Here is an 11,615-nt window from a genome sequence, read left to right on the forward strand (position 1 = left end):
AGCAGTTACTTATTTATGAAGTGGGCTGAATTTTCCAAGTGCCTGCTCTCTCACTACTCTTCCAAGTGCCTCACTCCCCGCCTTGCTCCCAGTCCCTCATCTCCCAGCTCTCAGCACTGCTCGCATCCTTCTGACTGCATACTGCTGTCCACATGTCAGCCCTGGGAAGCATCTGTGGCTATGAATGTCTTCCTGCCACAGAACTGTTAGAGGAGGGAGGCACCGAGAAGCAAAGATAAATAAAAATAGGACTACTTGGATTAATGACAAGCTATCTGTGGGTTGCTTTTTTTATTATGGTTTATTGAGATAAGTCCATGATAAGGTTTAACTCTCAGTTTGATTTTGAGACGGAGCTTTTTGTTAGTGGAAGTTGCTTATTGTGGCTGGTCAGAGCTTGGTGCAGTGTATCTTTTCTTCAGTCACGTTATTCTCCACAGTCTGATGCCTTTTCTTCTTATATCTGAGTGTTTTGAATTCTTCTGTAATTTCAAAGGTTGATTTCCCTTTTGTTTCTGGGACAAACAGGTAGATGAGAACTGACGAAACTACCAGGACAGCAATAAAGATGAGGAAGCAGAAGGGTCCAAGAGCCATCTGGAGATAAAAATAGAGTAAGATGAGCGACTTCCCTGGCAACACTTGCTCCTATGGATTCTTGCAAATTGTTGGCTTGTCCCTAAGAAATGAGGAATACATTTATTATATCTTTTCAGTCTATTCTGAAGGCAGCAGAGGCTATCAGAACTCCAGATAAGTTTTCTGTATGAATGGTCTCCACATGCCAGTGGTAATTAAAATTCACAGCTTTGGTCATCTACAAGAATTTAATCTTACTCCCTCTCCAGACCTGCTTAGAAAAACAGTTGAAATTGAAAGAGTCAAAGAGAAAATTGGAATCCCATTACATACAACAGCAAAGGGGAAAAGCATCCCAGTGAAAGCGAGGCCTAGCCAAATGATGATTCCAGCGATTACAAATGCGGAGGGCCGTGCTGAGAGAGTGAAGATTTCATTCATGACAGATGAAACAGCTCCACCTGGGGAAAAAAACAACAACGTAAAAAGCAATAAGAAACACTGCTGTGTGTTTTGTGGAGAATGGGTTAACTACTCTCCTCAAAGTGAATAAATTGTTGTCACTCATCAAACACTGCCCCAGTAAAGTCAGACTACTGTGAGATCACATAAATCTAGGCAGCACAACCACCTCTATCAGAATTCACCTACCAACTTCTCTTACAGTCCATGGAGAGAGATGGACACCCCTGAAATGCAATTTCTCTCCGCCTAGGATGTCTGAAACATGGAGGTGAATGACTCTAATGGCCTATTTCTCTCCACTGTCTGTAGGTGCTAACTGGGTTCTGATACCATGGCAATTTGTTAGGTTTTAAAGACATTTGTAATCCTCATATATTGCTCTTACAATGATAAAGACTGGCACTTGATTTTGAAGATTGCATAACTAAAAGTTGTCATTAGTCATGTCAACCACAGAGTAAAGTTTACTTTCAAGTGAGTGTAATCACAGTAGAGAGCTTGTAAATTTGGTTCTGCTATTATTGATGTCAGTGACTCAGAAAAAAAACAAAGAGAGAATGAGAAAGGACAGAGTAATGCTAAGAGACACTGCATGCTACCATATATCATTCTTTAATGGAGTTGAATTTTACAGGTGAATTGAGAAAACTGATATTTTGGAAGAGGCTACCTCTGCTTTAGGGCAAAATGGACTGCTGCTGATTTGCTATATCCCATGGCCTGTGTGTACCCTGTGGTCTAAGTTTTGCTGTTGCTGCTCATACTGTTATACTCACTTGGTCCTATTCCATAGGCAATGATGAATAAAAAGATCAGAGTAACATTGCAGTAACGCATCCAGAGGAATCGATCCTAAACAAAGGCAGAAGGAGGGATGACAATGACGATTTCAGATCACAGCTGATCCAAACACACTGGAGAAGAGATGTTGATGAAAAAGCCCACAATGCTGAGGAACAGATTCTCACTAGAACTACTGATATTTGTGTACTGAATGCAGCAGACAGTCAAAAGTATCCTGCAGTGTCATACCTAAAGAAGTGGGTTAGACTGTGCACCCTGCTCGGAACAAATAAGGAATGGATTCCAAGCAAGTTACAGCATAGGGAAAACTGATTCAATCTAATTGTCAAGAAGTTAGACAATTTCAGAGAAATGTTTAAAACTTGCGAATCAGAAGATATGTGTGAAAAAGAGAGGAGTGAATAGTTTGTGGACTGAGACAAAGATTGAAATGCAGTGCTAAACCCTGGCAATATCAAAACTGTGCCACTGGGCTGTAAGTTTGTGTTCAGAAGATATTCTGACCTGCTCTTTTGGATGTCAGAACTAAGGCTGACTATGTGCCGTCCTGCACAAAGATTTCTGATGCAGGTCCACCCCTAGTGAGACATTTGCTTACACTCAGTAGAAGGCTTGTTTCAAGCAGCGCCAGTACCAGTGCCATCAACAAATAACCACCCCACAGGAGTATCCGGCGTCCAAAACGATCGATTATGGAGCTCTGAGAAGCAAAAAAAACCCCATATATCACTGGGGGCATGGGCAAGTGAAGTGGCTGTGAGCCTTCTAATAGCTTAGACATTCCTTTTCAGTTCTCTTTACTCAAGAAAACACAAATCATGTTAGTAGCAAGTTAGTTATTTTATGGAGTTCCTTCTGGTCTCTCTAATGCCATGAATTACTCTTGCTGCCCAAACATTGCAGCAATTTTTTCATAAACACTGTAATCAGTGGATGCATGTTATGATTCCATTCAAATAAATAATTAGATATGTCAGTGAAAGGAAGTAGGCATGCATATTTGTCTTTGAATGACATTTTATTTATATTTGTATAGATAAGAGAAGGATTTTGTAAGAAGTTATGAAGACTGAAGATAGGCAGGAATACGTAAAAGATGGGAAGAAATTTAGCAGGGACAGTAAGAACCACTTTACAGATTTATGTGCTGCCACGGGAAAAATCTTAAACTCACTTAGTGAAGATAAGGAAGTAAGGAAGTACAGACTTAAATCACATGAGGAAGAATAGACCCAAATCAGTCTTAAAGTCCCAGCATGATCTGACTTACACAAAAGATGACGGAGATGAGCTCACAGGCTGCAACTCCTAGAGCTACGTATGGGATTATGCTTTCATGGAGGTTGGCTGTCTGAAAAATTTCCGATGTGTAGAAAGTGATCTGGGAAATAAGAACCGTTTTAAAAATGAAGCAACATCAATGGATGTGGTACGTTCTCATCCTGCATCACTTACACCTAGATTTGTCATCACTGCAATAGCAATAGTATAATATTGGGGCTCATTGGAGGTGATGTAATAGTTTATTCTGTGGCCTTTTTGCAGTTATTCAGAAGGTGCTCAGCTGCAAAGCTCCTGCTGGTCTGAGCACCTTTGCCCTACTGACAGTGGACAGAAATAACTTCTCTGCCTGCATTGCCAGGCAATGCAATGAACAGAGTCCAGAATGCAGGTGGTGATCAACAGAGCTTCACAGACAGAGGCAGGCTCTGCGTGTTACACAGATCCAGAGGAAAGTGACAAGTTGGAATCACAGTGATTTGGTTGGATATAGGCTATACTCAACTGCACTCAGGCCACAGAGCTGTAGACTCAGTAGAAGCAGGAGCATGGTATACAGCTGTGGATGCACAGATGGTTCTTTCAGCATCTCTAGGACATTCATTATTTTGGTGCCTTTTGTTACAGCCTTTTCCTTCATCATGTCATCAAGTTCTGTGTGATAATTGTCTTCTCCCCAGAGCTGCTTCATGGCTACAGAAGGGACAGAATGAAGCATATTCTCCCATTATCTGATGTACTGATCACTTACAGTTGAGTCCGTGCCTTGATTCATCAGTCACTGAGAAAAGAACTAGAACGTCACTTACTGGAACCTGCTGAGACTCTAAAATGTTACCTTACCTTTCAAGCAACCATCCTTGTCTCCTTTTTGCAGAAAGAGATATGGAGGAGACTCGGGAAAGAAGGGCAAAAAGAGCAGTTGGATCAATGCCACAAGCCCAGAAAAGGACAGCAGCACATTCCACGTGTCTTCAGTTCCTAAAAGATCTCTGCGAAGGCATACAAGAGTGGATTTATAGTCCAGTAGAATTACTTTTTATAACTAGTTTGTTATTTTCTGGATCCTAGACTAGCAAACTATATATACATATAACTGTAAAGAATAAATTGAAATAAAATATACCTAGACTAGGGAAAGAAAAAAAGCCTGATATCTCAGTTCTACTGTAAGGCTGAGATTTTTCTTGTAATTTGAGGTTTTTTTCCTAAACATCAGTGGAGTTTGAATATTCTCACAACAGATCTCTGAACAAATACAGTAATTCTGCTTGAGGATATCATGAAATCAGCAGAGAAAATCTCAGGTCTCAGGGGCCTATTAAGCTTGAATGTGTATATATATATATATATATATTCAATATATATAAATTGTTCTTAACACTGCACCTTCAAAGATGGATTTAATCTTTCCTCAAGAGAAGTGTCTTCCTCTCCTCAGTGACTGACAAGGGAACCTCAGTGACTGGCATGGGGCAGCTGTTTCCTTTTTGGCAGCAATAGTTAAGCAAAGTACAACCCCCCCTTCTGTGTGTGTCTGTTTCTAGGACTGGACTTTCCTGACACACAGAAGACAAATAGAAAATAGGACCAGAAGGAGCAGCACAAGTACCGTAATCCAAGAACTCTTGCTACAGCTTTTCCTAGTGCAAGAAACACCGAGGAGGTCACATTTACAAAGCCACGCATCTTCTTAGGTGAGATCTCTCCTGCATACTGAACATGGGCATTCAGATATATTCCTAAAAAGAAGACAAAGGAGAACTGAAGTTACAGAAAACGAGAGAGTCCCTTTTCATTTCACCTGCTCCACAGTAAGTACTGGGAAAATGTACATCCTACTTAGCTAGCCCATCTGATATCTTCCTCAGTAAGAGCTCTTGAAGGCAAAGGAGAGCTCATCATCATAATGTCCCTGCCCTCTGAACACACTGCACTTTGCAATAGGCTTGAGCAGTCTGCTGCCTCAACATGAGATGTGATCTTCTTACCTTTTCCCAATCTGTTCCTTGTTCCACTGGGGTTGCTGTGCATGCCTGGGTACTCCTAGCAGGAAGATTTCTGTATCCACCCCTAAGAATTCACATTAACATGGAATAGTGGGGAGTCCTACCAGAACAGATGCCCTCGAGGAAGCGCCCAATCAGGATCATCTCAAAGGATTTGGCTCTCCTACTGAAGCCTGTGTTCAATGTGGCTATTATTAGGACCACATCATTGATTAGCAGACATTTCTTCCTACAACAGCAAAAACATGTTAGTATGATCCACATTTTCTTCTTCATCATTAACTAATTTCTGCCTGTTCTTGTCTTGATTTATAGACTAAGCCATGATCATTTTAAACTCCATTGCTTACTGGGCAACGATCTCTGATTATGAAAAGGCATGATGTTCTCCCACAAGGGTGGAAAGGGAGAAGTTAGGCTACTCTTTTCTATGCTAGTATCATGTGAACACACTATAAGACTGAAAGAAATTCCTGCAAGGCAGAGACTGATAAGGAATGGTCTTCCTCACTTCTTTCCTTCCGGTCTGACTCCCATCCTGAACACTGCAGTTGTCACCTGAACTAGGCACATCCAGCCTTATGGAGACCTTAATTCATTGTCCACCTTCACCTAGAGAGTTTTGGCTTTGTCCTTTATGGTCACATTCGAAAAGATGGTTCTGAATGTGGTTTGACAGACTTCTACTTGCCTTTGATGAAACTGTGACTGTTCTTACAGATGAATGAACCTGCATGTTTTGTAAGAGCTGCAATCAAAGTATTGTCAGGCTCCCTAGGCATTATTGCTCAGTAAAGTCATTGCAGAGAATGATTCCTCACTAACATTTCAGCAAAAATATAGGAATTATATGGCACAAAACCCAGTGAGAATGGGATCAGAAACAGTCACATGTTCTCATCTCTATTGTGGACCCAGGTCTAGATACACATGCTGAGCAGAGCTAATGCTGCACCGAGAGGAGGCAGTGAAAATTCTGACAATCACTGTGCTAGGTGAGTGAGGTTTAATTGCCTCCCTTGTGGCAGCATTAGTGAAATGCTGGGAGATATACTTACTTTCCATATTTTGCAGCCAGGTACCCACTACACAGAGACCCTATCATTCCCCCTACGCAGTATGTAGACACAATGAAGGACCAAAATAATGTGAGAGTCTCTTGATGCAGCGGTGAGCCATATCGCTCCAGCCAGGTTTCATTGATAAACTTCTGAATGTACTGGGACAGAAAAAAAAAGTTTATTCCTCTGAGACACTGATCACAGTGATTCCTCTTTATGCTTACAACTTAAAAAAAAAATAAAATAAAATAAAAAAAGATTAATAGTTATTATAAAAATCAAGGATATAGGGCTTTTGTTTGCAAATTAGTATCTATATGAGCCACAAATCCACTAAAATACAGTTTATTGCCTGTTCATATGTTGGCTGTAAGCAGCTGCTTGGTCATTAGCACTGTGAGCAATGGAGTCTGCTAAGGAAGGAAAGGTGTTACTATCCTGATACTGAAAATACCTGCTACTTTATTTTCTATGTTCTGTCCATTCAACTATAGATCACAGCAGGTACACTGCATGTTTTCCAGTTTTCTCAGCTTTTCTAGCACTCAGTGGGAAGCTGTCTTTGCAGTACAGCTCCTAACACTTATACACTACTTTGTGCTTTGATACTGGACAATAAGGGTTGGGAAGGGGCTGGGAATAAACTCATGTAGTAACGTGTAAGAGGAAATGTAGAGCATCTTCAAAATATAAACATAAAACAAACAAGCAAACAGTTACAGAAACCAAAACCAAGCCAAAACAAACCAAAACAGACAAACAAAGAGAAAAAAAAAACAGTTACAAATATGATTTTATGAAAGGTTTTCTTACCGGAGAAGCATAATTGATCACAGTCATCTGAAAGCCACCTAAGTGGGTTCCACCAATTCCTAGCACCAAAATCATCAGCAAGAGCTTGCGGTATTGAACCTGCCAAAGATGATAAAACACATCCAAAGTTCCTGAGCCCAGCAAGGCCTACAGAACCACGAGTTAATTCATGAGATCTTACATCTTTCCATTTCCATGATTAAAAAGCCTTAATCATCGTCATCACAAAACAAAATCAAAACCAACCAAAGGAAAACAAAAGCAGAAAAAAATCATTTCCTGAACATTAACAGCCTGGAATATTAACAGCCTAGAAAGCAGTCTATAATTCCTTTAGTTTTGCCAGCCACAGAATTTTAATCATAAATAGAAGTGATAAATCATAAAAATCCATGACAGCCTTTATCAGCAGCTTGTGTTTGCTTTTGGATTGGTACGACTACAGCTTTCATGATTCCCTTTTTTCCTTTGATTCTCAGACACTTTGTTCACCTGTTTCCTGGGATTGATCAAGTTCACTCTCTTAAAACTCTTACTTAAAAAAAAAAGTATTTATTATCCCCATAGGAATCTGCATTTTCAGAGCTCCTACTTGAATGACTCCTATGTTGTCTATGATGTACACTGAATTTTAGAGCACTCTTCACAAGCACATATGTTTTCAGACATTTAATCAGGTCATACTCTAAGCAGGTGAATATCTGCAAATGTCTTGGAGAGTGCATGGCAGTAGAGTAGAATGCTTTTTTCTTTTTCTTCTTTTCTATAATACCGTTTTCCCTGTTTTCCTCTTTCCTGGTTTCCCACATCCTCTCTTAAACCTCACTTTTGCACTTGCAGTACATTTTCTGCACGTGCTGTGGGTCAGTATTATTGCTGAGTCAGTGTTGTCCCCAGCATGTACTCCGTTCTTTTCTGTTACAGTAAAGACTGCTTGATTCCCTATGCTGCAATCTTCAAAGATTCTGCTGCTGTCAGTGGCTGGGCTAGAAGACAAGATGTTGGATACTCACCAGCTCTGAGAGGAAACCAGCCATCTCCTCTTGAATACCTGCCTGCTCTGGGAGCCCTTGTCAAGTCAGTCGGATGAGTGATGTTTCCTATGCTTAGATTATAACAAGTTGGGATCATAGCACCGAAGTTAAATTCTAACTACGTGGCTTCTAGTGAATTATGTCCTCCTCCATCACTGGCCAGGATCTCTTCTTGCTGGTTTAATAATTCCAAGACTCAGATATGCCACGTTGATTACAACATCAGTAAATGTTTATCTTTGTATTGGGAGTGCTCCCCTTTACTTGCATTGCTAAAACGAATGTGGGTTTCTGCTTGGTGGGGATCAGGTGTTGGCGTCTTTCCTTCAGGACAGCAGGTTCTCTAGGCAGGGATTTCCTCCTCTCCACTCTACTACAAAGTTAACCCACTTAGTACGGCAGCTGGGCCGTGCTGCCTGATTTCCTGCGTGCTGTAAGATTTTCAGTCAGTGAAAGTGATTTGAGCAGCTTCCCAGTGCAGGACATAAAGTATTTGAATATTGGCATGGAGGAGGAGCCTTGGTCCTTGCTAACACCCAGATGGCCTTGCTTTTTCCAGAGCTACACAGAAACCTCTCTATTCCCACTTTGTAACAGTGGACGTGGCCTGGTGTGTGCCTGTTCTGGTTTGGGAGTTGATTTTAAGAAAATTTTTCACTTTGAAAAGATTGTTTTGAACAAAAGGCTTTCTCCTTCAGGCTTCTACTCATATTCTACACTAAATACAGCTCCACATTTAGCAATGCATTGGTAGTGCCTTGAGGGGAGGTGGGAAGGGGAGGCTGTGGCTTTAAAGGAGACAGGAGCTTTGCTCAGGAGCACGGTGGAAGGGTTGCATCCATCCCAAAGTTTGCCTTTTCCCTGACAGTGTCTGGTAGCTCGGCAGCACTGAGCCTGCTGTGTTATGCTGACATCCCAATCACTCCGTCTCCACACCTTCTTGCCTGGGAGTCTTGTAGCACATCAGTGCACTGGAAGAATTTAAGCTGACTTCTTCTTTCCACATCATGAGATCTTCATTACTTTCACATCAGCTGTAGTTATGCATTTTCCTTCACCTTCTCCTCTTAGCATGGGCTCCTCAAATGTTCTTGGTTGTAAAACCCCAGAATCCACCCTTCTCTTCCATTATTATTGCCGGGCTCTCTGTCTTTATTTAGATTTTCTTGTGCTTCTTACAAATTCTTATTCTCAAACTCCAGTCACATTCACACGGCCCTCCTTCAGCTGATGATTTTTGCTGCCACAGAGAAGTGCAGTCAGATGGCACAGCTGCCCACTGGCCTCTCCGATCCCCTTCTGGAAGGGATGCAGATCCACCTCCTAGCATCACACCAGGACTGTACCCAGCAGAGTATCCCAGGTCTGGCAGGCACAGATTACAGCATCTGGTTGAGCTAACTGTCCCCAGCAGAGCCTTGTCCTTCTTCCTCTCACTGTCTGTATTTCTTTCAGAATACTCATGCAATTGTCATTTCCATCTGTCCCCTCACATTTGTGCAGTGCTTTAATATGGAAAAAGCAAGACTTCAATGTCTAGTATAGCTCCTACTCATTTTCCTATGGAAGAAGGAATGAGCCTTTTCACCTAAGATTAGTTCTTGTTCCAGACTTGATATACTTCTGTGATCCTAGAAATCAAATAGATACAGTGCTGATTCACAAGCACTCATTTAACCTTTATTCACCATACAAGCTAGTTCAAGGCATCATTAATAATTAACCATGCTTCCCCTTGTACCGACAGTACTTAATAGTAGGGGGGAAGAAGGGGAAAAGTCAGGCATGGTGAGCAAGATCGCACTGTAGAAAGATGCATGTGAGAAATGAGTTTTCAGTCTCTTTTAGAACACAAAAACACTCCTTGTCGCAAACCAGTAAGGCTGAGAAATACCAGACCAAGTTAAGACATTACCTAATAGTTTCTCTTCAAAGATACAGACAGCAGCTCCCCCAGACCTCCTGCTCCACTATGGGCATCTCCTGGGCTGTAGGGAACTTCTGCTCAGCATCTGGAGCACCTCCTGCCTTCCTTCTGCACTGACCTTGATAGCTGCAGGTCTGTTTCTGTCATATTTTCTCACTCCTCTCTCCAAGCTGCTGTTGTGCAGCATTTTTACCCTTCTTAAATCTACTGTCACTAAGGCATCATCTGCATTGCTCAGTGTCACTGTTCTGGCCAGCAGCAGGTCTCTTTTCTAACTTGGGGCAGCTTTTGGGCTCACAGAGGCTACTCCTGCAGCCCCCCTGCTATCAAAAGCTTGTCATGTAAACCTAATACAGCTGTGAAGGCCACTGCTTTTGGTATTAGCTCCTCGCACTGCTACAGATATTGCTAGAGGGTGGTGTGATGATCAAACAGCAGATTAGGCCTGCAAAAGAAACTACTTCTCAGCATTTAGATCCTTTTGCAAATTTTATTGCATTGTACAGCATCTGCAACAGCCAGTGGTGGAGGTTTCATTTCCAGATTAAAAGCTCCCCCTGATAAAACAATCCCAGAGACTGGCATTCCTCTGGCCCTGACTCTTTAATCAGTGAATGCCAAACACCAGCGTGGTCATTGGGATGTGTTTGCCAAGTTGCTGCATTTTTATTTTCTTGTCAGCAAACTGCAAAGCACAACGAGCAAAAGTGTTTCACGTTGTAAAGCAATGAATAGAAAAAGCGAGGTCCTTTTCCCATACTTTGTAATGAGAATTGGAGTATTTAGAGACCTAGAGAGATGAGCAGATGCTCAGACACAGGTTGGGCTCTCTAGCAGAGGCACCACTCTTGTTTCATCAATACCAGAGACGTGGGGACTGAATCCCATTGAAACTCAGTATTCCTTCTCTCTGACATGAAACAACTCCAGGCTGAAGGCATGCTCCAATGTCATTGCTAATGGTGTAGGAGAACCCAGCCCACAGTGGATTAGCCTACTAAGGGTTTCCTGCATGTCTGCTTTCTTTGCTCATGCTTTCTTTCAGTGGTGGTCTATCCTTCTAAGTCCAAGTGGAAGAATCTCAGAAATCTAAATAATGTACCGATTTGGGTAGAGATGGCAGGTTATATTGGATGCTTCTCTAACATAGTGTTTCCTTTACTTCTTTACACTTTTCTCATTCAGATGCAGCAATGATTTCCCTCCAAAAAGCTAAAAAAAAAAAAAAAAAAAAAAAAAAAAGATTAAAAGAAACCTGCAGCTCACAGAAACCTGGTCACAAGCAGCTCAAGAAAGTCCTAGTTGACCCAGAACTGCATGCTTGCTCTCAAGTCTAATTGCAAGAGGGGAAACCAATGTAGCAATGATGTCCTCTGAAAGGAATGGTGCTCTTCTTTCACTGGTTCAAAGAGCAAAACACTTTGTCTGGATTGAGTCTCTTCTCTTGAAAGCTCAGCAGCACCATCTTGTAAATAGTAGCAAGTAATTTTGATGTGAAAGCCTCTGTCCAGCAATATGGGAGTCCTGGTTTTGATAGAAAAAGTAGCTGATCCTGTGTTTTCAGTTTATACAGATGCTAACTTGCAGAGAGTGAAGATATTCTTTCTTTATCCCCTGTCTTCCTTCCTTCCTTCCTTCCTTC

At 41.6% G+C, this 11,615-nt stretch overlaps 1 protein-coding gene and 1 long non-coding RNA gene across 2 annotated transcripts; one reads left to right on the forward strand and one right to left on the reverse strand.

Annotated features, from left to right (window-relative positions):
- Positions 1–260: 260 nt before the first annotated feature.
- On the reverse strand, positions 261–8,202 carry LOC122176722 (solute carrier family 2, facilitated glucose transporter member 11-like). The gene is made up of 12 exons (XM_042865534.1): positions 8,026–8,202; positions 7,013–7,111; positions 6,197–6,357; positions 5,243–5,367; positions 4,742–4,871; positions 3,973–4,121; positions 3,635–3,822; positions 3,119–3,229; positions 2,447–2,548; positions 1,821–1,896; positions 913–1,040; positions 261–597 (listed from the first exon to the last, which is right to left on the reverse strand). The coding sequence occupies exons 1-12, from the start codon at positions 8,047–8,049 to the stop codon at positions 391–393; spliced, it is 1,500 nt and encodes a 499-aa protein (XP_042721468.1). The 5' UTR covers positions 8,050–8,202; the 3' UTR covers positions 261–390.
- On the forward strand, positions 532–9,937 carry LOC122176723. Its single transcript, XR_006177820.1, has 3 exons — positions 532–614; positions 4,677–4,943; positions 7,937–9,937. It is a non-coding gene; the product is annotated as an uncharacterized LOC122176723 (long non-coding RNA).
- The last annotated feature ends 1,678 nt before the right edge of the window (positions 9,938–11,615 follow it).

The sequence above is a fragment of the Lagopus leucura genome, unplaced genomic scaffold, assembly GCF_019238085.1.
Source record: "Lagopus leucura isolate 7727_CA_CO unplaced genomic scaffold, USGS_WTPT01 Super-Scaffold_806, whole genome shotgun sequence".
Classification (NCBI taxonomy): domain Eukaryota; kingdom Metazoa; phylum Chordata; class Aves; order Galliformes; family Phasianidae; genus Lagopus; species Lagopus leucura.

Coding starts and splice junctions, on each gene's coding strand:
- LOC122176722 (XM_042865534.1), bottom strand. CDS start 8,049: ATGGCTGGTTTCCTCTCAGAGCTG. Junction 6,358..7,012: donor TGATCAATTATGCTTCTCCG/GTAAGAAAACCT, acceptor TTTCTGTCCCAG/TACATTCAGAAGTTTATCAA. Junction 3,823..3,972: donor CAAGGATGGTTGCTTGAAAG/GTAAGGTAACAT, acceptor TCCCTTCTGTAG/CCATGAAGCAGCTCTGGGGA.